The sequence below is a fragment of the Simochromis diagramma genome, unplaced genomic scaffold (assembly GCF_900408965.1).
Source record: "Simochromis diagramma unplaced genomic scaffold, fSimDia1.1 OVJJ01000293.1, whole genome shotgun sequence".
Classification (NCBI taxonomy): domain Eukaryota; kingdom Metazoa; phylum Chordata; class Actinopteri; order Cichliformes; family Cichlidae; genus Simochromis; species Simochromis diagramma.
Genome location: NW_024386801.1, coordinates 2,608,590 through 2,632,596, shown reverse-complemented (window position 1 = coordinate 2,632,596; position 24,007 = coordinate 2,608,590). Strand labels below are relative to the sequence as shown.

At 41.1% G+C, this 24,007-nt stretch overlaps 1 protein-coding gene across 7 annotated transcripts in view; it reads left to right on the top strand.

Annotated features, from left to right (window-relative positions):
• The window catches only part of srgap1a (SLIT-ROBO Rho GTPase activating protein 1a), a 74,765-nt gene that overhangs the window by 27,367 nt on the left and 23,391 nt on the right, over positions 1-24,007 (top strand). For all 7 annotated transcript variants that reach the window (XM_040025097.1, XM_040025101.1, XM_040025098.1 and 4 more), the window contains exons 3-10: positions 5,739-5,901; positions 12,668-12,730; positions 15,473-15,652; positions 16,296-16,424; positions 18,670-18,891; positions 19,351-19,452; positions 23,173-23,370; positions 23,857-23,941. In XM_040025097.1, coding sequence (XP_039881031.1) covers positions 5,739-5,901; positions 12,668-12,730; positions 15,473-15,652; positions 16,296-16,424; positions 18,670-18,891; positions 19,351-19,452; positions 23,173-23,370; positions 23,857-23,941 — 1,142 coding nt within the window. The remainder of the gene's footprint in view (positions 1-5,738; positions 5,902-12,667; positions 12,731-15,472; positions 15,653-16,295; positions 16,425-18,669; positions 18,892-19,350; positions 19,453-23,172; positions 23,371-23,856; positions 23,942-24,007) is intronic.

Here is a 24,007-nt window from a genome sequence, read left to right as displayed (position 1 = left end):
TTAAAGTTTTGCTACTTTTCTATTTCCTGCTCTTACTGTGAGTGTAGATTTGACCACAATGCAATTAGTTAAAAAATATTGAAGGCATAAAAAGAAAAGCTGTTGTGTTGAGTGCGAAATGCTTTCAAACTGTTGACCCTTTGCAGTTTGCTTCCTCTATGCTGTTAGCTCTCCTGCTAGCAATTGATGCACTGCTGCTGCCAGCTAGCACAGTAAGCAGAGAACAACTGAAGTGACCTGATGGCCCCATAAATCTGACCTTTGTCACTGATACACGATCCAGCTCTTTGAGTCAGGACTGGACAGAGATTGTTTCCAAATATTAGGTACGTCACTAGTTTTGAAATTAACTTGGGGGAAAAAATTGGTAAAGCAGCGAGTTAAGGTCTTAGTTAAACAGTATTAGAAGCTGATCAGTGACCCTTCTGATAGTTGGTGAGTGTTTGCTAGCGTGAAATTGGTCGCAGAGAGGTATATGGTGCTGCACCAAAAACCACCTTGTGGTTGTGAAGTGAAGACACTTGCAAACTACTCGCCAAGTCCTAGTGAAACTCTGAAAAATGCAGCACAAACCAGAAATGGTGAAAGTTCACTTTCAAGGCACAACATTTACAACAGTATATGCTTTACTTTTCAGTTGCACGACAGCACACAACATAAATGTCAAATGCTGACGGACAAATCGACATATTTCATGCAAATTACAGGTGACTGTGGCAGCCTGCTAGTGATCAAAACAATCACAACACCTTCGTTATGACCATTGTCACCTTGCAACAGCCAGCAGCCACTCACCAACCAGTTGGGAAATGCAGATTTCCCTAGTAATTGGGAAAGCCAGATGATCTCTGACTGAGGCTTAAGGAAGGCTATGGAATCATCCACAATGGCAGATCAGTTCATCTACATACTTCAGATCCAGCTTTCTGTGTATGGACATGGTCGGGCAGGGAGCCATATTGCTAAATTTAAACTTCTGCTTATTTTGACTGTATTGCTCCTGGTTGAAGTATCGTCCTTTAATCAGCAGCTAAATCTAAGAACTGGTCAAAACCAGCTGTATTCACAAAGTGTTGGCAATGAAGCAGTGTTGTTGAGTCTGGTTTGCGTAGCAGATTTTGAGATAAGCGTTCAAGATGTCATTCTTTTTAGTTAAAAATGCATTAATATGCAGCATTTTTGACATATTCAGTTCCTTTGTAGGCAGCTTCAAGCCTCATCCCATGGGTATTTGTTTTAGTTGCCTCTAGGAAATGGGGCAAAACACAGGTGGTGGTTGATGCTATGCTTCTGTGATCCCATACCCCCTTCGTATAAACCATGTTTCTGTGAAGCTATAAAGACACGATGCCACAATTTCCTTCCACCAGTCTGCAAACATTGCCATGTGTGATTTTGTTTGACAAGACTAAACCTAGTTTTCTGCTGTTGGAAGGCAGCTATGTTGTTCTTGAACCATTTACGTGTTACCATAAAGTTCTCGAGCTATTCCAAGCTACGAAAAAGTTTTGACACAGTAGGAGTTCAGTCTTTCTCGGGGGTGAAATGAAGTTTGTGCACATCTGAAAGCACAGACTTTGTGCGACCTGTGGGAGTATTGCGGTTGCTCGCTGCTGGAGAGGAATGCTTCTTGCTTCGGGGGTGCCCTGTACTGAGCTGAGCTATACCTGTGGAGTCTAGGGAGACTGCAGTAGAAGTCTGCTGAACTCTAAAGTAGAGTAAAAACTGTAGCCACATTTGAAAATGGCCTAACGCAAAAAAAGTGTAATTTTTAAAGTAATGGTGCTCGTTTCTGCTTCTCAACATACTTCAGCATAACAAAAGAGATAACAATAATAACAAATATGTGAATATAGCGTCTTACAGGCATCATTACTTTTGATCATTATGTAGTTTAGTATTTTTCTAAGCTACTGCCTGTTCTGAGACTCTTGTTGTCCCAGAGAACTTTTGTTTTACGGTTAACTATGAAGAGATCATTGTGTAGTTCTGTTTTTAGGTTTTGTTCTTCAGCCTTCATTATAGAAGTAAACGCAGTGCGCAGCATTGGAAAAAATTGTCCCACTTAAACGTAACAATTAGCAGCTATAAAGTCAAATTAGGACACTTTAGAGAACACATGCTGTTAAACATGTTGGTCTAAGCAAAAGTGTAATAGATACGAAAACTTTCAGAGCTTTAAGTGTCCCGGATGTTTGGCAATGCTGCAGTAAAGCAGACAGCAGCAACGTCTGAGTGCAGCACATCAGCTTTGAAAATGAACGGGCATTAGGACACTTCAGAGCCACCAGTTTAGTTTTGGGGTTTTTGTGGGGGGGGGGGGATCTTCTTGAAAGAAAACAAAATTACAGTGCTGTCCACTGCAGCACTCTGTGGGAGAGCCATCCATTTGTGTTTCAGCGGCTGTTTGCAGAACACACACAAATGAACAAATATGGGCAAACACTCTCTTCTCTCTCTCCCCCAGTCTTTCTTAAACACACACATGCAAACAACCAGATACTGTATTATGCAAGGTTTGTTCAGGGAGGGGACGTGGAATCGGAGAGCAAAAGAATAACTGAAATATTTATGTAGCATCAGCCACAACTGGGATTGTCTTAAATATGCTGCTTTTATCTGAAATTAAGCCGCTGGTTAGAGGACTTCCTCACTTTGTCTCAGAGGATTAGCGGGAGGTGTGGAAAACATCGTGGCTGCTTAGTCTGTGTAATGCCACACATAACTACCTGCTGTCTAGGGAAAACTGCTGACGCATTCTCATTTGATTAAGTTCAACTTTGTTGGGATTCTTTCACAGGACCTGTGATGAAGAAAATGGTGCATTTCCTGTGGTCATTATGAGCCTTTGGCGTTCTGTTGCTTCCTTTTAAAATGTAAATGTGTACTCAAATAAGCAGAAAGACTGCACCGCGAGTCACCTTCGTTGGTGCTGGAGATTTGTGCAATTTAAAGTGAAACGTTTTTTTGTTTTTGTTGTTTTCTTTAAGTCAGTGTGGCACTAGACAACTTTGCTATTTCGCCATTTCTATTGATAAGACCTTCTGTTTCAATACTGTACATACTGAATTGGTATCCTTCATTTTTAGTGTCATCCTGCTGTATGAGAGTGCAAGTATGGTGACATTGTTCCTCTGTCCCCCCCACCGCTCTTCTACACACGAGTTCCTCTTTTCATACCTGTGTTTGGCTCTTGTGGGGAGTCTTGTCTATCTGTCACTGTTCTGTCTGACCCAGTTCCTGCCCTGGCTGAGGGGGAAATGATGACAGTGAGAGACTTTCCTGCCATTATATGTGGGGTTAGCAACTCCCAGGGGGTTATGTTGTCACAGCCTGTGTGGGTTTCCCACTTGTTTTTGTGCCTGTCCTCTTTATACTTTGTGAAGAGGTTGACCCTACTAAATCAAACTTTCTTTCTTTTCTTTCTTTTCTTTTTTTTTAAACAAATTGATTTAATTTGATAACATGTGCTACACTGTTACTTATGCTACGTTATTCTAACATCCCTGGATGTTATTAGCCATGTGCACATAGGTTACAGGTTACTTCTGGTGTTAAATTAGGTTAAACTTAGTAATGCTGTCCTACTTCAGACAGTACAGTGGTTTTTATTCCAGCCTGAGGAGTCAATTTACCAGTATTAAATTGTTTAGTGGCTTGCGGCGTTTTATGTCCAGCTTCTTGTCAGTGACCTACAGAACATTATTCATCTGGACCTGAGAACCTGAGTGAATTAATAAACACAAACTAGTACTGTTCCCACAAGTCTAGATTGAGTGCTGTAGAATGGATCTGATACATAATGCAGAAAGGATTTCTATAGTAATTGCTCTTTGACAGATGGTGAGTGATGCCGTCAAGCACAGTTACTGCTTGAGTGAGTGTGAGAATCTATATTTTTCTCCGTGTGTAAAAGTTATTTATACACAAAAATGTGGTTAAAACATGTATTTGTGCTAAATGGCTCATTTTACCATGACTTCACATGGTGCCGTGAGGGAAGGTACAGTGAACTAACTTGCAATGAAGGGCACATTCACAGGGCTGACGTCAGGGACAGCTGGGGAAAGCAAATCAGGGAACTAATGTATTAAAATGATATGCCGCTGCTTTGTGATGCCACCATTATCACAGGCAATGTATTGCAATACTATTGTCTTAAAATGTAGTTATTTTCTGATTCCCAACCATACTGGACATGTTATCATGTTCGTCTGGTTTCTTTGAAAAACGAATCCCCTTGGATGTTTTTCACGTCTGCGTCGTTGTCTTCCTGTTTTTGCTCAACCTCAGGAAACATTTCAGCTGGTTGGAATGTTTGCATCAGTTGTTCATTTTCTTCATTTTTGCTCACCAAGCAGATGTGGTGCCAATGTTGAAGGCTAGGTCAGGGCTGGGCAGCTTTGCCAAGTGTAAAGTTTCACCTGTTGCGTTGACAAATGTTGTCCGTCTTTGCGAACTTGGAGAGGTGCAGAGGCGAGTCTCCATATGGTTCCTGAAAGACTTGACCCAAGACCCAGCTTTCAGTTCTCTCCCAAGCACACACACACATGTGCACAAGCATGCACACTTATATTCTGCGTCACTTTTTTGCAGGCAGCAGGAATGTTATAGATTAACCCAGAGGAAGTCCGCTTGCGGGCCACTGCTTACACAGGGCCCCAGCTCACTCTGGTCTGGACAATGTCCTACAGTTAGCCTGGCTGCAGGCGGCACACAGCGCAGGAAACGCCTCTCTGACTTCTGTGTTTTTATTTGAATTCTTTTCTATTATTATCCACTATTCTGCAGCTTCTCTTCTTTTCCTTGTCTTTCTTGTTCTTTTTGCAGTTTTACTCTACTCTTCAAGTTCACCTACAACATATACATGGCTTCTTTAACACCAGTCTACACTGTGTATTTATAGTCTTAGGGACACTCTTCCCTGGTTTTAGAAAATCATTTTTGCTCAGAGCATTGTAGCTCTGCCCTAGAAATGTCACTGATATTTCCAAGTTAGCTGTGTAGTCCTTGTAATATTTGGAGAATCTTTTTGGCCCAGAGCCTGTGGTGCATGGGACATTTAACACCCTGGGACGCCTATGATGAATCTGTCTTCTGCTTTAGTGACGAGCACTGGTGCTCTTGAGGTTTTTTATGGGTGCTCTTGAGGTTTTTGTAAACATCCTGCTTGTCACGATCTCCTGCATTTAGAAAAAAAGAGGAAATGCTGTCTAAACCAGCCAACAGTTGCCAATAGGAAAATGTTCAGATGAATGCATACAGATATTTTTTACAGGCCTGCAAGGTTATTTTGATAATAGTATTGAAGTATGAAATTGTTTTGGGGGCAAATAGATCTTTCTAAGCAAAGAATGTCTCATTTAGCTCCTGAATTTTCACAGCAGCACAACAGCTTGGCTTGGAAGTAATGGGTGGTTAACAGTGTAGTCTGAATGAGCCACATTTCAGTCATTCTTTTGTCTGGCAAAAAAAGATAAGTGCTTTAATGGGAATTTGTTGCATTAAATACAACAAAAAAAACCAAAAGACCTTAGGTTGCACTAATTATTCTAAAACGATATAAATAGTAAATCCTCTTTAACTCTGTAAAATGAATAAAGTGAATTTTACTCCATGATATGTTCAGTCTGGCACAAAAGTTAACCGAGGAATACCTCCGTTATAACCATTACTTTATAATTTTTCATTTTCATTCCCTAATTTATCTGAACTCTTATTTCCATTGGTTTACTCAGGAAAGACCAGAATCTGCTGTCACCAGTCAACTGTTGGTACCTGCTGCTGAACCAGGTTAGGAGGGAGAGTAAGGACCACGCAACACTGAGTGACATCTACCTCAACAATGTCATCATGAGGTTCATGCAGATCAGCGAGGACTCTACGCGGCTACTCAAGAAGGTGAGGGCAGAAAGGGCAAAGTAGTTTTTAGAGTTGAGGCGATGCACACACACACACACACACACACACTAGCGTTTTCAGTCGTTTTCACAAAGTTGTGCGTCCACATTGAAACGGCACAAAACGCTTCCAGTCCTGCGCATGCGTGAAAGCGAGTGAGAATTAAAGAATTTGAAGAAAAGCTACCTGGAGCATGTACAAACTGATATTAATCTTTTTTTAGGGCTGTCAAAATTGAGAGCAAAGAAAACAACTGCTGTATAACGCCCTCCGCTGTCTTTGTTTGATTGGTCACATGACTGCATCACATGACTAAAATGCGTCATCGTTTTAGAAAGTCTGCGTTTTCGAGCGTCCACGCTGCGACGGGGCAGCTCAGTTTTGAAATGTATGCGTTTTCGAGAGCGTTTTCAAAACGGTGCGTTTTTCCTTGAGGAAAACGGCGTCTCCGTGTGGACGGAGGCCAAAACGGAGAGAAAACGATGCGTTTTCAAACGGAAACGCATTAGTGTGGACGTAGCCTAAAAATGACTTTTCAGTCTTTTTATTTGTGCTATAAGAATTGCAGCAGGTGTTTTTCATTTAGTTTTCATTCATTTCCTTTATGGTTTAAAGGGAAAAACTTGTTTTTTTTAAAACAAAGAAAATCGGCACAATTTCTTTTTGCAAATTTGCAGGAATTCATGGCACTTTTCAGCCTTGTTTATCGTACAACTGTATAACAAAACACTCATGTACTTGATATATAACACAAATTACCTTTTATAAGTTAATAAATTAGTATTTTTCTCTGCATCACCGTTTCCTTGTCTATTTAAATTCTCATAGTCTCATTTTGACTGCTTTTGAAGGTTTTTTTTTTTGTTCATTATACTGATGTTTGACCTCTGCTAGAAATGGGTCACATGTGCCTTTTTCTTTGATCAGCAAAACACTCAAAGTCACCACTAACATGATCCAGATTCTTCGTAGCGGTCACATTGGGCAGCAGTGTCTCCAGGCCCTCATGTTATATAAACAATCTTTCACTTTTAATGCATCCATTCATTCAAAAACAGTGTATATTTAGTCGCATGATATGCAGGATATATATTCAGCATTGCGTTTGATGGTATGATGGTCTGTGGCGCTCCCGTGGTTTCGTTTTGTGAATTAAGAGTAATGCGCTGGGAGCTCGGTCACCAGTCTTTAAGATTCAGAACGTCTTCGGTCTCTCATGGTTTTATGACCAAAACCAATCTGCTGCATTTTCTACCACAAAGCTGACGACTCCCTAGCAGATTATGAGCTCCTATGTTGCAGGAGTCACATGAACTCACCGCAAACCTAAATTACAAAGTGTCTTTTCTTCAGAGGAGTGCCTTTGTGTCATTTTAGCTTGCACAACCTTTTTATCCTTTCTCTTTTTATGCTCCACTTTCTTGCAAACCTCCAAGATCTTATCTGTTTAAAAAGAAGGAAACATTTTTGTTTTTTAAACTTTGGTCTTCAACGCAGTAGAATTTCTTGGTTTTTAAATGATTGCCTTGAACCCCCAGCAGACTCACAGGAAGCTGCAACACTCATTTCCCTTTAAAGGGTTCTGGTTCTACTAACGAGGCCAGATGTGAAACAGACAGTATTTTCTCAAAGTTTCGTCTTGTTGCGAATACTGGGGGAAAAGAGCCGGTATAATTTAAAACAAGAATAATCATGAAAACTATTTGTATATAAATATGACTTTAATCCATTTCAATGTGCTGGCAACTCCTTTGTTTTATTTATTACAAATAAGAGCATATGAAATGTGTGATTTCCGTTTCTCAGCATCACTGCAGAGCTTCTCAACATCAGAGATGTAAGAAGTCACTTTAATATTCATGCAGGACTGCAGGGTGTAATCAGTCAGGAAACAGTGATGTTTGGACTTCATGCAGTTGATGTCTTAGAAAACCTGCTCGCATGTGCATCCAAAGATGACAGATACGGAGATAAATTTGTCTCAAAAGGGTTGCAAATGCACACAATATGATCCACAACTGTAAGCTAAGCTTTGCAAATGTGTACAATGAACTTTTGAGGACTCACACGCACGTGCTTCAATCCACACACAAAACAAAAAACCACCATGTGAAACTATTTTACAGATGCAAACATCCAAACCTGAATAAATACTAATCATTTACGCACAATTTATAAAGTTCAGCTTCACGAAGGCAATCATTTTCACTTTCAAAAAACCTTCTGTGTATACAGAGTCTAAACCTACTCGTAACATCTCTCAACCCTCTCTTAAACACATGTGGGCGAGCGCCTGGTACGCACAGATCACGTCACACAGGGAAGGTTGTGCCTGTAACATTTAACATTTTCTTATTTTAGCCACAGCCGAGGAGCAAAAGAGCCGCGAGTCACCGACCTCTGTCCTGGCTTAACTTACTTTCACAATCATAATGATAGACTACTTTCAATAATGATACATATTTTTAATGCAGCTCAGAAACTCCTCACAAACTGTGGAGTAGTGCAGTCCTGTCATTACTCCACCTGCATCCCCATTACTGCTGTGGAATCTGCAGTATCGAGCCACTTTATAGACCGTCCTTTTAAAGTTGGCATTTACTTTGTGTATCCAGGTGACATTGCGCAGACAAGAAGCAGTCTGATGGGAGGTCCCAGCTCATTGGAGACCCGAGACACAGCTCGCACTCTAATTAAAGCTTCCCCGAGCCTTTGATCTCAGCAGAGCTTCAATAACGAGGCACAAACAACAGAGAAGTCCCCCATGTTACGTGGACTCCCTCACAGCTTTGAGGAGACAGCTGTACTCTTGTCATCCTTCCACCACATCAAAGACCCGTGTTTATATTTCCTTGTATGTTCAGGTTTCATGCTGCGAGGTGCAGCAGCGGAGGAGGGACCCCATAGTGGCCATATTGTCTTCGTCAACATCCTCCGGTTGCTGTTCGGCGTGTGCATTTATTTCTTTAGTTCTGCACTGTGGTCACTTAAAAAGAAACCACGGCTTTCTTTAGAAGCACCACATTTTTTCCTCTTTTTTTTGTGTGTGTGTGTGTGTGTGTGTGTGTGTGTGTGTGTACGCAAGACTCGAGTAGCGAGCTTTTTCTGTCTTTATGCTTGGAAAGATCTTCTCACATGCATCAAGTTTTCATTATTCATACAACTGGCTCTTTGTTTTGCTCTGCCCTGTTTTATTCATGAAAGTGATATTCTGTGGCAGCAGCTACATGGTGGATTTCCTAGAGCTCGAGGCACTTTTGAACTTAAAGCAACACATAAGTTTACAAAAAGGTGTAAATATTGAAATAATTCAAGCTGAATCTATTTAACTGATTTGGTGTAATAACAAAAAGTGTAATATCCCAAAATCCACTACCAGCACCTCCAATATGGTGCTTTGCAAATGTATTAGTCCACCACTCAATGTTAATTCAGGGCAGCTGTGGAGTAAACCCAACAGTAGCGATAATTACCAAATTTTTATGTTTCTGTAATAGTTAATCTACCAGTGTGTGCAAATGCTCTAATCAAAATAATATTTTTAATGCTAAAATAAAATTATTGATGTTGTCATTGAATTTTCAAAGTTACACTTTTACAAAAAGCAGAAAAAAATAGTAAAAGATGCCAAATTAAAGCTATTTATGTTCAGTAATTTCATTCCTGAGCAGAAAAATTAGTGTTGGTGGTTGAATGTTTTGCATCATTGAATTTGCAACTTCTCAGAGACGTCCGCTGTGCCGGTGTTCTGACAAACCATCGTACTTTGGCAAACCGTCCACCGTACGTAGTTTATGCACATTTCTGCCGTCACACAAGAATTCCAGCAGAAATGTAAGTATGTAGGACGGTTTGCCACTTAACTTTACCCATCAGAGTATGCTTCTAGCTTATATTCACAAAGATATGATGGTTTGACACTTAATTTTGTGTTGTGCGCATGCAAAGCGCATGCGCAGAAACAACCGCTAGGATGGTTTGTGAGGTAAGATGGATTCCCAGAACACCGGCTCAAAAAACATGAATTTAGTTTCTTATTTGCATAATAAATAACAATGCAACTTTTAGTTTTAAACCATTTTTAACAGATTTTTAAAGTATTTGTTTTGTTTTTTTAAAATCACAAGTGAAACAGCTGGACTAACCAATAATTAGGCTGACAAATTACGAAGGGTTCAATATTTGTGTCATTTGGTCAAATTCCAAGTTACAGTCGGAAGACACTCTAATGTACACACCTGCCCTGCAGCGTATACAGCTGCCATCTCTATACTGTGATTAATGGCAGTGGCAATATGAAACCCACCACTCCCTAAGTGCTGCCATGGTTTCTTCTCACTGGGTTTGTTTCATCTTTCTAATGTGGTTGGAATACAGATGGTATGAAGTTGAAAGGGAAAACCCATTTGTAGGATCCTTTTAATGAATTGGACTGAATTGGAAACCCCCCAGCTGAGATTCCTTTAAGCAGGAAGGAAAAAACGTTGTGCAAATTAAATCAGCGACATGTGTTGCACAACACAGCTTCGCTAAACAACCGTTTCCAAAATTCAAAACCTCATGCTACGTGTAGCTTTTCCTGGTAAAAGGCAGTCGTGATTGTAAATGTAATTTACTATCATCTCCCTCTTTATTTCTCTCACATCCAACACACACACACGTGTACACACATTCTTTCTCGCACATCTTGTGATCTCTGAGAAGGCTTTTCATTGAGCTCTGGATCACTTCCCAGCCTCCTCAATGGGAAAGAACTGATGTGTGTTAGATCTGACAGATAGTCAAAGGTCCTGTCCATGGAACTGATGCTTGCTAATGGATTTTCCCACAGGGGAAGGTCTGTGTCTTTACAATCGTGTGAATTTACATTTAACAGGCAGTTTACTGAGTATTGATAAACCCAAGGTCCAGGTGATCGTATAGTTCACCAAAAAAACGTAAGACTGCTTAGTAACTTCCTTATCTACACTCACCTGTCAAACATGCCTGAGGTTTCCTCTTGCTGAGTTTGTTTCTCCTGGAATCTGGTTATCTGATTATGTCCCGATTAGCTAAAAAGCTCCAAGTCGGGGAAATGACAGACCAGGTGGTGATTAGGTAGGTGTTGCAGATCAGTGAGGTCACCTAGCGTGACTCTATAATTTCAGACACCAGCCTAGCAGCCAGTGACTGAGAGCGTAATCCTCTTTGCTGTCTGTTAAAATACTTGGACACTGTACAGCTTTACCTGTAAGCAACGTGAAGAACAAGAGTGACAGACTGTGGAAATCTGTGTAGAAGTACTCGCAGTCTTGCTGCGGTTCAGGTCGGTTGCATATGCACGGTTGAGTTATAGCCAAAAACTTGTGGTGTTTCGTGCAAGCGTGATCATGTCTGAGAACTCACTTGGGTCAGTGATGCATTTAACAGCATCTTGTGTCACAAGTAATAAACAACTACGACACAATATATTGCACTGTGAAAATAAATGCATCCAGTTAACTTTGCTTCAGTGTTTGCTTCAGCTTATCTCTTTATGAACTGTATCGTGCGGCTAAAACTGGCAGACTGACTATTTGCAATTTCTTATTCAGTAAAATATAAAAACGGCTTTAAGACGACTCACAATCTGCAATGCTTTTGGTGGGGTTTTTTTGGATATAAATTCATGTTTTCTTCCCAAAAACATTGTGCACATTCAAACAGGTTTAGCTACATAACTAATTTCCTTGGCAACAACTGTTGCCATTGCAACGGTCTGAAGCCAGCATCAGGAATGTGCATCTTGTTGCTCGTGAACTCGCCCCAAATTTACCCTCAATCCTAAAATCATTGTGCTGCCTTTTTCAAAAACTCCCAATAGCCCCCTTTGATATTAAATTTAGTGTTTATTTCAGCATTATGGCTCTTAAAAAGACTACAATGCCCTCTATATCTTTAGAAAATAAATCCCCACTCTCTTACTACAGGAGCTGGCTTGATACCCACTCAGAAAGCTTGTCCATCATATCGCTGTGAGTGGCTCCCACAATGAGTTTTGTCTGAGGATAATTGGGTTTGATATAGGCCTGGTGCACAGGCCAAGGTTGTAATATCATCCAGGTGGCAACACTATAGTGGAGAGATCAAAAAATTCATTGTCATGACTCATAATCTCATAAACATCTGATACGCTATATGAGTCAGTGTGAAAGAAATATGGAAGCTTCACTGTTAAATTAATAGTAAAGGCCTCTCTAAATCCATCACACCATCACTGTTAAACTGTATCCCACATCCATGAGATGCATTTCTGTGGGCGTGTGTGTGATAGCATTACTGAGTCAGCCTTGTGGCGCAGCTGATTGAGTTAACATATTTGGAAGAAATCTTTTACATTCAGGCGTAGAGGCCAGATAATGTGTTGAGCATGTGGACGCTGAAACTCTAGCGGTGTTCGATGATTGAAGTGGAAAAGCTAGCATGACACCGGCACCACTTTCACACACAAAAGCCTGTATTTGACACAGTATTATAAATGCACTCATCTGTTTTGTATGTGCACCATTTAAGAGTAGAGAATGGTTTCACCTCAGTGGCACTTATATTAAACCTGATATAGAACGAACAGTGTGCATTTGCTGAAAAGATTTGTGAAGCTGCAGTTTAGTAATGGTTGTTCCCACAGTGCTTATAATGTGTTGTCTTTAAAGGGGAACTACCTGGATAGAACATGAATTTCTTGTGTGATAATGGTGATTTCTTTGTATTGCTCTTATTGTTTTTCCTTTTTGCATTTCTTTTACAGAGCAAAGAAATAGCCTTTCAGCTCCAGGAAGACTTAATGAAAGTCCTCAATGAGCTATACACAGTAAGTAGTAACGACTGCTATTTTTCACTAATGCACTTGAATACATTCATCTTGGCTGTGGTTGAGACTCGTTTACAGCATTGAGCTCAATAATTTCTTACTGTCTGTAACAACTTGATGTTTTTAACCCTGAAACTGGAAGATATCTGATGGATTCTAAATTAAACATTCAAGCAAATGTATTGCAAACAAAGTACAGGAAAAGTCACATTTCTTTGCACCACAAAAGCATAAAACTGTCCCCTTTACTCTCATAAATCAGCCATTCAAAGCTACAAAGTTCCATCTCTGTGTTTGCTTGACTCATTACAGTTCATATTCTGTTTCTAATAGCTTTCATCAGCCAGGTTTTTTTTTTTTTTTTTTTTTTTGCTCTTGAAAACGACTCATGCAAAGTCACACTGGGAGGTCTGAGCCAAATAGCAACTTGCTCCCTATCATTCTTTATTTCTTTCAGTAGCTGACATCAGAGACAGACAGAAAACCTGGGAAAAGTCCAGGTTGCATTACACGCAACAAAGTTCTACATTCAAAATGAGAACCATTGTAATTATGCTATATGTGCCCAAGACTACTAGCTTGCAGGTTGCAAGAAACCAAACCATGGCTCTGAAGCTGTCAACTCACAGGTTTAAATTTCACCCCAGTGGGTCAGTGAAATTTTACCAAGCTGTCAAACCGGTGCATCACACAGGCTGCACATGTGCAGTGTAGTTCCTAACGCTTTTCATTTGTATTGTTAGCAGCCTCTGTGTGCCTTTGACCCTGCTAGTTACTGCCTTAACTATCAGCTCTGCTAGTCCTTGTATTCAATGCCTCACAGAAGCCATGGATATGCAAACTCCAGCAAACCCTTTAAAAAGTAAAATGAAAGGATCAAATATTGTGTAGCCGAAGTATAGCGTGAGTAGCGTTTCATAAATAACAACAAACCTAAGGTTTAAAGCTTATGAAATATAATTAAGTAATACTGTTCATGTGTGTGATTTTGTGTTTTTAGTTGCTTTCCTGACGCATCGTCACCTTGCATGTACGGTGATGTAGCAACAAGTCAGATCAGTTGTTCTGCCTTCCCAGGACATTCACTGAAGATCAGTTCAGTTTGCTCATAGAGTCTCCAGTTACTCACCATGAAGGACTGAAGTTGGTTACACTTCCCCTGTGTGTAAAGGGGGCAGACCAGCCCTCGCTCCTCCAAACACAACAACGTGTTACTCTCGAGCTTAATGTGTGTCACTCTCACCACAGTCCACGCTGTAGATTTGGCCTGCTTTAACCCCAGTGGGAGGACACACGTGAGCACACACGCACACGCGCGCGCACACAGGGTAGCTGTTGCATCAGACAGCCGCAGTCCCAGTGTCGGCCACCGCCACTGAAATAACAGGTCTCGTCCGTGTCTAAATGTGTCCCTCTAAAAAAAGCGGTAAAGTAAACACAGCAGTGGCAGACTCCAGACCATTAAGTGAGGAGTACGCGGACCAAGGTCAGTCACCCATCTCTAAACTGGTTCCAGTTAAGCCAACCCCACCAAAGACGAAGGGCTCCAGACAAACCAGGCTTTGCTCTGTTGTTCCACCCGTACAGAAATAACTCACATTGGGGGAAAGATGTTTAGATTTTGAATGGGTGAGTCTCTATTTGTACTGAAGCTGAGGTTTTGTGCAGACAAATGTATTTCATACACAGGTTGTGGAGCTGTAATTTGCCGGAGTCGGTTCATTCCAGGTTAAACCGCTCTGTGCTCTATATTGCTGCCTTGGACGTTTGAATATAATTTTGGTCCTTCTACTTAGTTCAGTAGTTTTGGCCGACCGCCACGAACCATCAGCTCAGATCTCATTTCCTCTCCTCGTCATTTTCACCTGTTTTGTTTCTCTTCCTCCAAATGCTTCCCTAATGTCTTCATTTTCATGGATGTGTGGGGTTGAGTGGCCTATTCTGCTTTCAGACTTCACAATGACATCATGAATTTGTTTCAGTTTTCCTCTTACCATGCCACTGAGTCATCATTATTTTCCTATGAGTACACTGTCTGTTTATCATCTATGTTAATAAGACTATCAGCTCTCAGCTCTCTTGTAAAGTTTGCAAAGTTCATTATTTGTATTTTGTAGTTAACCTGCCACTTGCAGCTGAGTCACTGCCTAATGGATCCATGGAGTACTGTGAGGAACGCAGGAGGAGGATGATTCAAGCTTTAGGAAGTAGCTCTAATCAGCAGGCCACTATCAGCGTAATAAACTTCTGCTGTGTTACATTGTTACAGTGTGAAGGCAAAACGGTGAATGACTTCAGCTTAAATGCGATTATAGCTTTAAGAAAAAGACACATTTTTGAAGTTTATGCTACATGAAGACATGAAGCCAGAGCCAAATACCATCTCAGTAAAAAGCTGAATTGAAAGTCTAAAAATAGTCCTCTTGATAACTTCCTGAGTGCATCTTTTTAGTTCTTTGGCCTGTGTGGTTTGTGTACTTAACTAAACAAAAAAGACTCTTTGATTTGTGGTTCAGCACAAGAAGAACTGTGAGCGATGAGTGCTTTGACAGGAGTTGAATCGATAGGTGATAAATGAGTGAGTCAGAAGATGGAAGCCTTATTTGCGGGTTAGGTCACGATTAAGACGATGGATTATTCTGATCTTTGACCCCACAGGAACTAACCCAACACCCAGAGGCTGCTGCCTTTTTAGTTTTTTCTGGTCTTGAAATAAAATGACGCCTTTTCCTTCCTGTCCAGGTGATGAAGACGTATCACATGTACCACTCGGAGAGCATCAGCGCTGAGAGCAAGCTGAAGGAGGCTGAGAAGCAAGAAGAAAAGCAGATTGGCAGGGCTGATCCTGTCTTCAGCATTCGAATGGAGGAAAAATACCAGAGGCGCAGCTCTGTGAAGAAAATTGAGAAGATGAAAGAGAAGGTAAGATGCCAGGTGTTAAAGGCAGCAAAAGCCAGTAGTTGCACCATAAAAGACAAAAAAAATAACTGTTCAGTATTGAAAAAGAAACTGCAGTTAAGGAAAAGACTCACCCAGGCTTTGTTTTCTTAGAAACAGGCCTGTTGTCTGTTAAATCTCTGTGGCAAATGATTAAAGTCCAGGCAACTGATTTTTTTTATAACACAAGTTTTCCAGGAATGCTTTTGGGAAGTCTTAAAATATGGGTGATCTGGAGTGTGTGAATCAGAGCCTAGTGCAGTGGTCAGCGCGTGTTGACTAACAGCCTCGTGCTTGTCTGCTGAAGAGGAAGTGCAAGTTAAAAACTTCTGTCCCACACTGAGGTGTCCAAGTTGAAACCAAGGCCACAGCCTGGTTTTAGTTCATTTTTTTGTTTTTTTTCCGTACTTGGTCCTTTTCATGCCAGACTGTAACTTATTTCTCCTCTAACGTTGCCTAAAATGTTTTGTTTTGACAGTAATCTAGTCCCAGCACTGTGACTCGCTGTGCGTGCGGAGACATGAAAGCATAATCACTTGTCAAAAGGCAAATCTTCACTCATTAAATTCACCCCGTCTCGCTCGCTCTGTTGTCTGTTTCTCATTCTTGCTTCTAATTCTCTCATCAGCGTCAAGCCAAGTACTCCGAGAACAAGCTGAAGTCGATCAAAGCGCGGAACGAGTACCTGCTGACGCTGGAAGCGACAAACTCATCCGTTTACAAATACTACATCCACGACTTGTCGGACTTAATTGATGTAAGTATGAAACCACGGGATTTTGGCAGTCGTGTTGTGAGCCAGCTTCTTCTTCTTCTTCTGCACACACTTTTTTTTTTTGCCTCAAGTGAGACTGAGGAGAATATTAATAATCAGAACACACGCGTTTTAAGTGGTGGTCTTTTGTTTTTTTACTTTCCAATGCAGATTTTGGGAGATGGATACTGGTTGGTACATGTATTAATAATAATAATAATAATGATAATGTATTTTCCCAGAATAATTTTATATGGAAAATCTGGCAATTAAATGCCTATACACAATTAATTAATCAAAAGCATTGTTGCACAACAATAGAAGAGTGCCTGCACTGCAGATGTCTCTGCATTCGTTTTTGGCCTCTTGAAATTTTCTTTGGCTGACACAGATTAAACTGGTATTTAACATATTGATTTATTGTCCAAACAATCAATGTACGCATCGGTACTTTTATTCGTCCTGATAAACAATGTCAAAAATACCCAGCAAATCAGTAGTGTTGTTGTTAAGTTGATAATAATTGTGCGCCACCACAGTAACGGTGCGGATAGGTTATTTGATGATACCAGGCTGCTATAGGACAGTTAGATTATGGAGAAGATTACCCAACCTTAATCACTACTTCACCCGTTTTTATAGACATTGACCCCCCCCCCCCCCCCCCCCCGGTTAAGATTTTCTCATATTTGTTTGAGCTTCTTATGCAAAAGACCAATTACTGCTCAGGGCTTTTTCTCTGACCTTCAGAAGAAAGACTGATGACTTTAGCAGCTGTGCTTAATATAAGAGTTCTGGACACTAGACTGTGGGATGGAAATTATAGTGCAGGACCAAATTAAAGCAGCTTTATTAACTTTGGTGATGAAAGCTATTCTTTCCTCCTACCATACTCTGTCATTATTGAAATCCTATGTTTAATATTTAGTTATACATTATGTAACAGCTATTTTTCACATGTTTCAGATTGGTTGAATAAAAAGGGGGCGTGGCCCTGAACTGGCTTCTTTTTTATATTAAAGACGATTGTTACGTAATCTGATCATGTTGTTTTTCTTTGTTTTGCTTTATGCAATACAGATATATATGACTTATTCACAGTTTCATTACCTGAGTCATTTCTTTTTCTTTTTCTTTTTTTTTTTGAAAGAGAGAGATAAACTTACTGCACCACTTTCTGTCGCGTTTCTAAGGAAACCGGAGACGGCTGGGATTTTGGCAAGTGTTTGGGTTTTTATATTCCAGACAGGACTGAAGGAGAGAAGAGAGAGAAATGCAACCTCTATTCAGCGGCATGCTGTGCGCTGAAATTACCCCTCTCCCTGCTTTGCTCAGAAGCCTTCACATCTCACCAGGGCGTGTGTGTGTGCGTGTGATTGTGTGTGTGTGTGTGTGTGTGTGTGTGTGTGTGTGTGTGTGATTGTGTGTGTGTGTGTGTGTGTGATTGTGTGAGAGATGCTCTCTGCGTGAGCTTTGTGTGCAGGCTCACAAGCATTTGTTTATTGATGAAGAGACTTTTTATAGTGAAAAACAAAGCGTACAAGCAGGCTGGTTGTAGCATCGTGTTTGACAGTTGTTCAGGCCATTTTGTGTTTCTCTGTGTGGAGCTCTAGGTGGGTGCTGTTGTTAGCAGTGACCTTGGCAAATCAGATCCCGGAGGTACGGCTCGAGTCGTGCAACACAGAGGCAATACTTTTGGCTCAGAAAGTGATGTCATTTAGTCTCTTTTTAACCATAAAATGTAGCCAGCTATTGCTCATTTATATTTCTGTGTACATTTGAGAGTTGCTCTTCACTTTTAACAAGAAGAATTTAAAACATTTTTTATTGCATCCACGGTTTATAATTTAGAGCATCTAAATAAAAATAAGCACAGCAAAATGATTAGTAACACAAAGTCACTCTTTGTCTGGTATTTCACTGTCACCGAGTGCTCCTTTGCATCACGGTCTGGATTTACAGAAACCACTTTGAAATGCATTTGTCACACTTGGAATCAACTGCAGGTTTCTTTATCTGCTTAACATGTGAAGAAATAACCAACGTGGCTAAGTAACAATAGTCTGTGGCTGAATTATTCAGTTACTTTTTTGCCAAAGGTTGAGTGTAAAGTTGATGAATAATAATAACTGAATGATTTTGTTTAACCCTCTTAAATTAAAGCTGAAAGTCTAAGCTCCGTAATAATCAACCATAATTGATAAAATCAATTTACTAATCTGCCTTTTTTCTTTTTTTCCCCATCCAGTGCTGTGATTTGGGTTACCATGCCAGTCTGAATCGTGCCCTGCGGACTTACCTGTCTGCCGAATACAACTTGGAGACGTCACGCCACGAGGGTCTTGACATCATCGAAAATGCAGTGGACAGTTTAGATCCACGAAGTGACCGACAGAGGTTCATGGAGATGTACCCTACGGCCTTCTGTCCTCCAGCAAAATTTGAGTTCCAGCCTCACATGGGAGACGAAGTATGTGGTGCAGCTGGATTTTATCTAATAAGTGGTGCAAATATACTGAATACCTTTTGAGCTTAATTTTGAAAAATAAAAATATCTCAGCCTTAGTCAGATATTCAGTGGCTTGAGTGCAGCTTTTTATTGCGTATGGGCTGCTGCATCAGGTTTTATGGGGTACTGAAATTAACAAATCATGTGTTATTACGTCCCCTGAAGTCATGAAGCTCAACATGTGTTAGGGATTTTACTGTTTGGCTGGCACTCTGCTGATAGCGTGTCTGTTTACTAGCTGTTTTTGCATCGGTGTCTGCATTCATTTGGGAGACGTCACTGTGGTTTGCCTTGCAATTGGAAAAAGAATTTGGATGCCTACATCCTGTTTAAATTTAGAGCTTATGTGACCTTGTTCCTCTGATAGCTTGAAATTTCAGGTACATGGTCAGTGATGCTGTGATTTGTCTATATTTCCAGGTATGTCAGATCTCAGTGCAGCCACCAGTGAATGGGGAGCTTATACTGAGGTTCCAGCAGCTGCAGTCTCGTATCGCTACTCTGAAGATTGAAAATGAAGAGGTAAAATGGGGGCAAGAAAAATGGAAATCGCAATCCGGGTGTTTGTGTTGCAGGGGATTTAGTTGCGTCAAACATGTCTCAGTTTTGTTGTCTGCCTGAGATTTGGCAGCTTTGTTATGTGTTTATTTGTTGGATGCACGGTGCTGACAGTGAATTAAAGATGCTCAACAAAGTTAACTTCAGCCAGAAGTCATCCAAGGTGAGATGGAAAATAGTTACAGATGAGGCGCAAGCTTACAAACTGTGTTTTTTCTTCTTGCTCATGCCCCGAAGGTAGCCTCTGAAAGCCTCTCTGTGAAGCCTGTCGTTTTGCTCCCACCTGTGCTGCATTGACATTGTGGGTGCTTCTTTGCTTCTCAGGCTCTTTTGTTTTAATGCATCTGCAGCATGCCTGAGTAAATTTACATTTTGTTTTCTTGAAAATGGAGAAGAAAGGCTTTTTGTTGGTTCAGAGTGCAGTCACCTCCATCGGGCTGTTACTTTGTATCACGTCTGACCTGCTTCTCCTTTCTGCTTCTCTCCCTCCACATCGCTGCACTTTCTTCTTTTATCCTCTTACAAAGACACAGGAGCAGGCCTCACAACTTCATCTGCATTCATCATCATTTTAGATTCCCTTTGATCAGATGGTCAAATCTTTAGTTAAACAGACGTCTAAACTATACGTCTACAGGAATGAACTCTGAGTGCAGAATAACAGTATGTGCGGCTTATTTGAAATATGCAAAATACATTCAGTAACTTTAATAATTGAATTTAACAAGCTTTATGACCGACTGTGTGTATGTGTATATACACATACACCCCACGTCATTAGAAGAAAATATCAGTCTGTCAGTGGTGAAAATGATCCTCAGTCACAGCTTATTTACTGAGACTCAGATTGTGGTGTTTCATGGAGTATAACCAGACGAGTCAGAGTCCTGTTGGCGTCACCACAGTTTGTCTGCAGTACTTATAGTGTTTAATCAACTGTGCATATACTTGTGACTGTGTGTGTGGTTGAAAAGCCCCAGTTTGCTTCATGCCCTTGTCCTCCTGCCTCGCTGAAGCGGATGTCCTGGTGGGTCAAAATTGGAGGGCGCCGCTGCCTCATGTTAGGATCACCAGATGGCCTCTCTTCCTGGGCATGACGTGCCAGATACATCCTTGGAAAATGAACTTTCTAAGCACTGTGGCGACCTAAAAGCTGGACTGTCAAACGTACGAGGGAGAAGGAGCGTCTGTCTTTATCTGGACAGGAAAAACTACAGGGCAGTGCTTCATAGAGAAGTGCAGCTGCTTCCTCAAACCTCTTTGGCTGCCCGTGAAGTTGGTGAAAGAAAACATTGCTGAATAATTTACTCTGCATTGGCGCTGGATAGAGTGCAACACAGGGAGAAGGACGCTGGATTTCACTTTTATTTAGGCGTAGGGCTTAGCATAATCCTGCTGGATTTCTTTCATCAAAAAACTCATTTCTCTAAGGACATAATTTCATTTCTCCTCATCAGTCAGTCGGTGTGATTTGTCTTTTTGCAGACTTAATAATCTGCCCATTTAGATCTCATTTGCCTCTGCATGACCCAGTGCTCACACAGACTAATTTTCCTCCTCTGATTTCTGCCGTCTTCTCCTGCAAATACACAAGCACACTTAATGGTTATTCTCAAGATGTTTCACACTAAACCCTGGCAATCTAATAGCATCATCTTTGCAGGGAGTGTTTGTTTTTCCTCCAGATAAATATCAAGGAAGCACATCAAAGCCTGTGTGTGTGCTCATAGCGGAAGATCAGCGAATTACCCACTTACTGTACTGCAGGGTCTGTTGAAAGCTGTGGACTGCAGTCTGACTTCTGATGACGGATGTAGGATTAACTAGGAGTGGCGCGCTTCCCTGCAGAATAAACCTTTATTCCACTTTTTTGCATCTGGAATTATTTTTTGCTTTTAACAGTGCTGAAGTTCAGTTTAGATAATGATGGCTACTTGCTTACTTTTGAAACGTCTATATCAAAGTATAGAGACACCGGATTTATGGTTTATAATTTACGGATTAACACGCATATCCACAGAGTCTCTCTAAGAGCTCTGCTGTAACTGAGCCCTGCACCGAACACTGGTAACTATCCGTCTGCTGAATAATGGATAAACTCAACAACTTTTTCACTAGGAGCATTTCTATCACACATGCATGGCTCTTGTCTTCATGATGACAGCTGGGCCTCTCGCCTCCATGGTGCCACTCTGAATGAGGCTGCCAGGAACACAGGGAGAGGAACTCAAACGCACTCAGAGTCTAACCAACAGCTACATGTTAGAAGTTACCTGTCATTGTGTAAATTTGCCTTTATAGTCATTTGAAAGTTTCACTTTACTGAATCTAGCATTTCATGTTCCGTGTCTGCGTGTTTCCTTTCCTTCCTGAAAGGTGGGATAACTACATCCATTCTGTGTGCACGAGCATGTGTGCACGAGCATGTGTGCACGAGCATGTGTGCACGAGCATGTGTGCACGAGCATGTGTGTCAGCGGCGTAATTCATCACAGCAACACATGAAAGCTGAAAAGTCTTCTTTGGTTTTCAGGGCGACTCTTTTTTTTCTTCTTCTTTGAAGGTGAAATGAGTCACGGGTCAGGCAGTTTAAAAGAAACAAGCCACAATCCACAGTTGTCTCAGTGTGTATAATTGTTACACGAGGAATTCGCCTTGTTCTTTCATTACCTCTGAGCTTGCGCTCACTAAATAACTGACAAATGGGGTCACTACCTTTTGAGGCGGGGTCATTCTGATCATTAAGGATAATCAAGAGGAATTCCAGCTGCATTACATTCAGGGTCCCATTGACCTGTGCGTTCCCCACCTTTTTAAAATCTCAGTAATTGAACTGACATGGTGAGTGTCTCCATGAAATGCTGCAGTTTCGCTTAATTTTTCCAGGGAAGTGCATGTTGGTGGGTTTTTGTGTTTTTGTTGTTGTTGTTTGGGGGTTTTTGTGGCTTTTCCACATCAGTGATTCATGTTCACACTTAACACACTTCAGTTTAGTCTCTTATGCCTCCCTGTCTGCCTCCTTTACTTTCTCTGTTTATATTTGCTCTGTTTGTATTGCCATTAGTCCATACTCTGCAAGTGCCTTGATCCCTTATATACATATTTACATTTGGGATGACTCTGAAGGCTTAAACGTGCCAAAGTGTGCACACACACATCAGTTTTTCCCCCTGGATGTGTGTGTGCGCGCGTCTTTAACTTTTATCTACTCTCTCATTTGAATGTCACATGTTGTGCCATCTTATGTCATAATATTATGGACACAGTTATGCCCTGCAGCTCTTGCAGCAGTGGTCGAACATCTTTCACACTAAGTGGTGGGGCATGCTTGGCCAAGTCCTGGTGTTTATAAGCTCTGAGAGAAGAACTGTTGACAGGAAGACGTGGTTATGAAAATGGATCTTAAAAGCCTACAGCTCAATCTGGCATTTCCATCTGACACTGTTCACCTCTGCACCCCGTGAGTGTGAACACAATGATAAATAAGTCACTTTGAACCGTCGGGAAATTCTTTTATTTTAGGGAACATTCACCTCGTCAGAAACCACCTGAATTTTAAAGTGTGTCTTGGGATAGAGAGTGGTTTTCAGGGATGGAAGTGAGTTTCTGTGTATAGTGAGATGGTAACATAGTGATATTGAAGAGATGACATCAGCTTTTTCTCACCTTCTCTTCTTTTCACAGATCAAAAAGACATCAGAGGCAACCCTGACCACCATCCAGGACATGGTGACCATTGAAGACTACGATGTGTCTGAGTGCTTCCACCACAGCCGGTCCACCGAATCAGTCAAGTCCACAGTGTCGGAGACGTACCTCAGCAAGCCCAGCATCGCCAAGAGGAGAGCCAACCAGCAAGAGACGGAGCAGTTCTACTTCATGGTGAGTGCAGAGATGAGGTCTGCTGCAAGTTAGCGAAAGTAATGACTTTAAAATTTAATTTTAATGTAGAAAACAGAAATAAATATCAAATCCATGCTGTCTGTAATGCAGCTTTACAACAGATTTATTCCTGTGTGATCATAAACCGCAGAATCTATATAATAAATCTTAGAACATGTAGTCAAAGCTTTTATCTTTATATGAATATACTTGATATTTGGGTTGTAGGTGATGTTTAACTTATGCACATCATTCCTATGAAATCTTTGATCAGCTGGCAGAGGAGTAACTGCCCCAGAATATCTCCAGCTGCCAGCTGCAATCTTGTTTCAATCCAGGGATGGACATGCTCTGATAAGGGCTTCTAAAAGGGGCACTTAGCACGTCCTTTTGCCCTTGGCTGCTTCATCACAGACTGCCGTCTTAAGAGTGGGTGCTCCTGCCGGTGCTCAGGGCTGCTGGGTAATTACTCTAAATTCTCCACAGAAATTCCGTGAGTTTTTGGAAGGCAGCAATCTCATCTCCAAACTGCAGGCCAAGCACGACTTGCTGAAGAGGGCACTTGGTGAAGGTACATTCAGGACCCTGTATTTACCCTTAGACTCTTCACTGTATTGTACTTGTGCTTAATTCATAC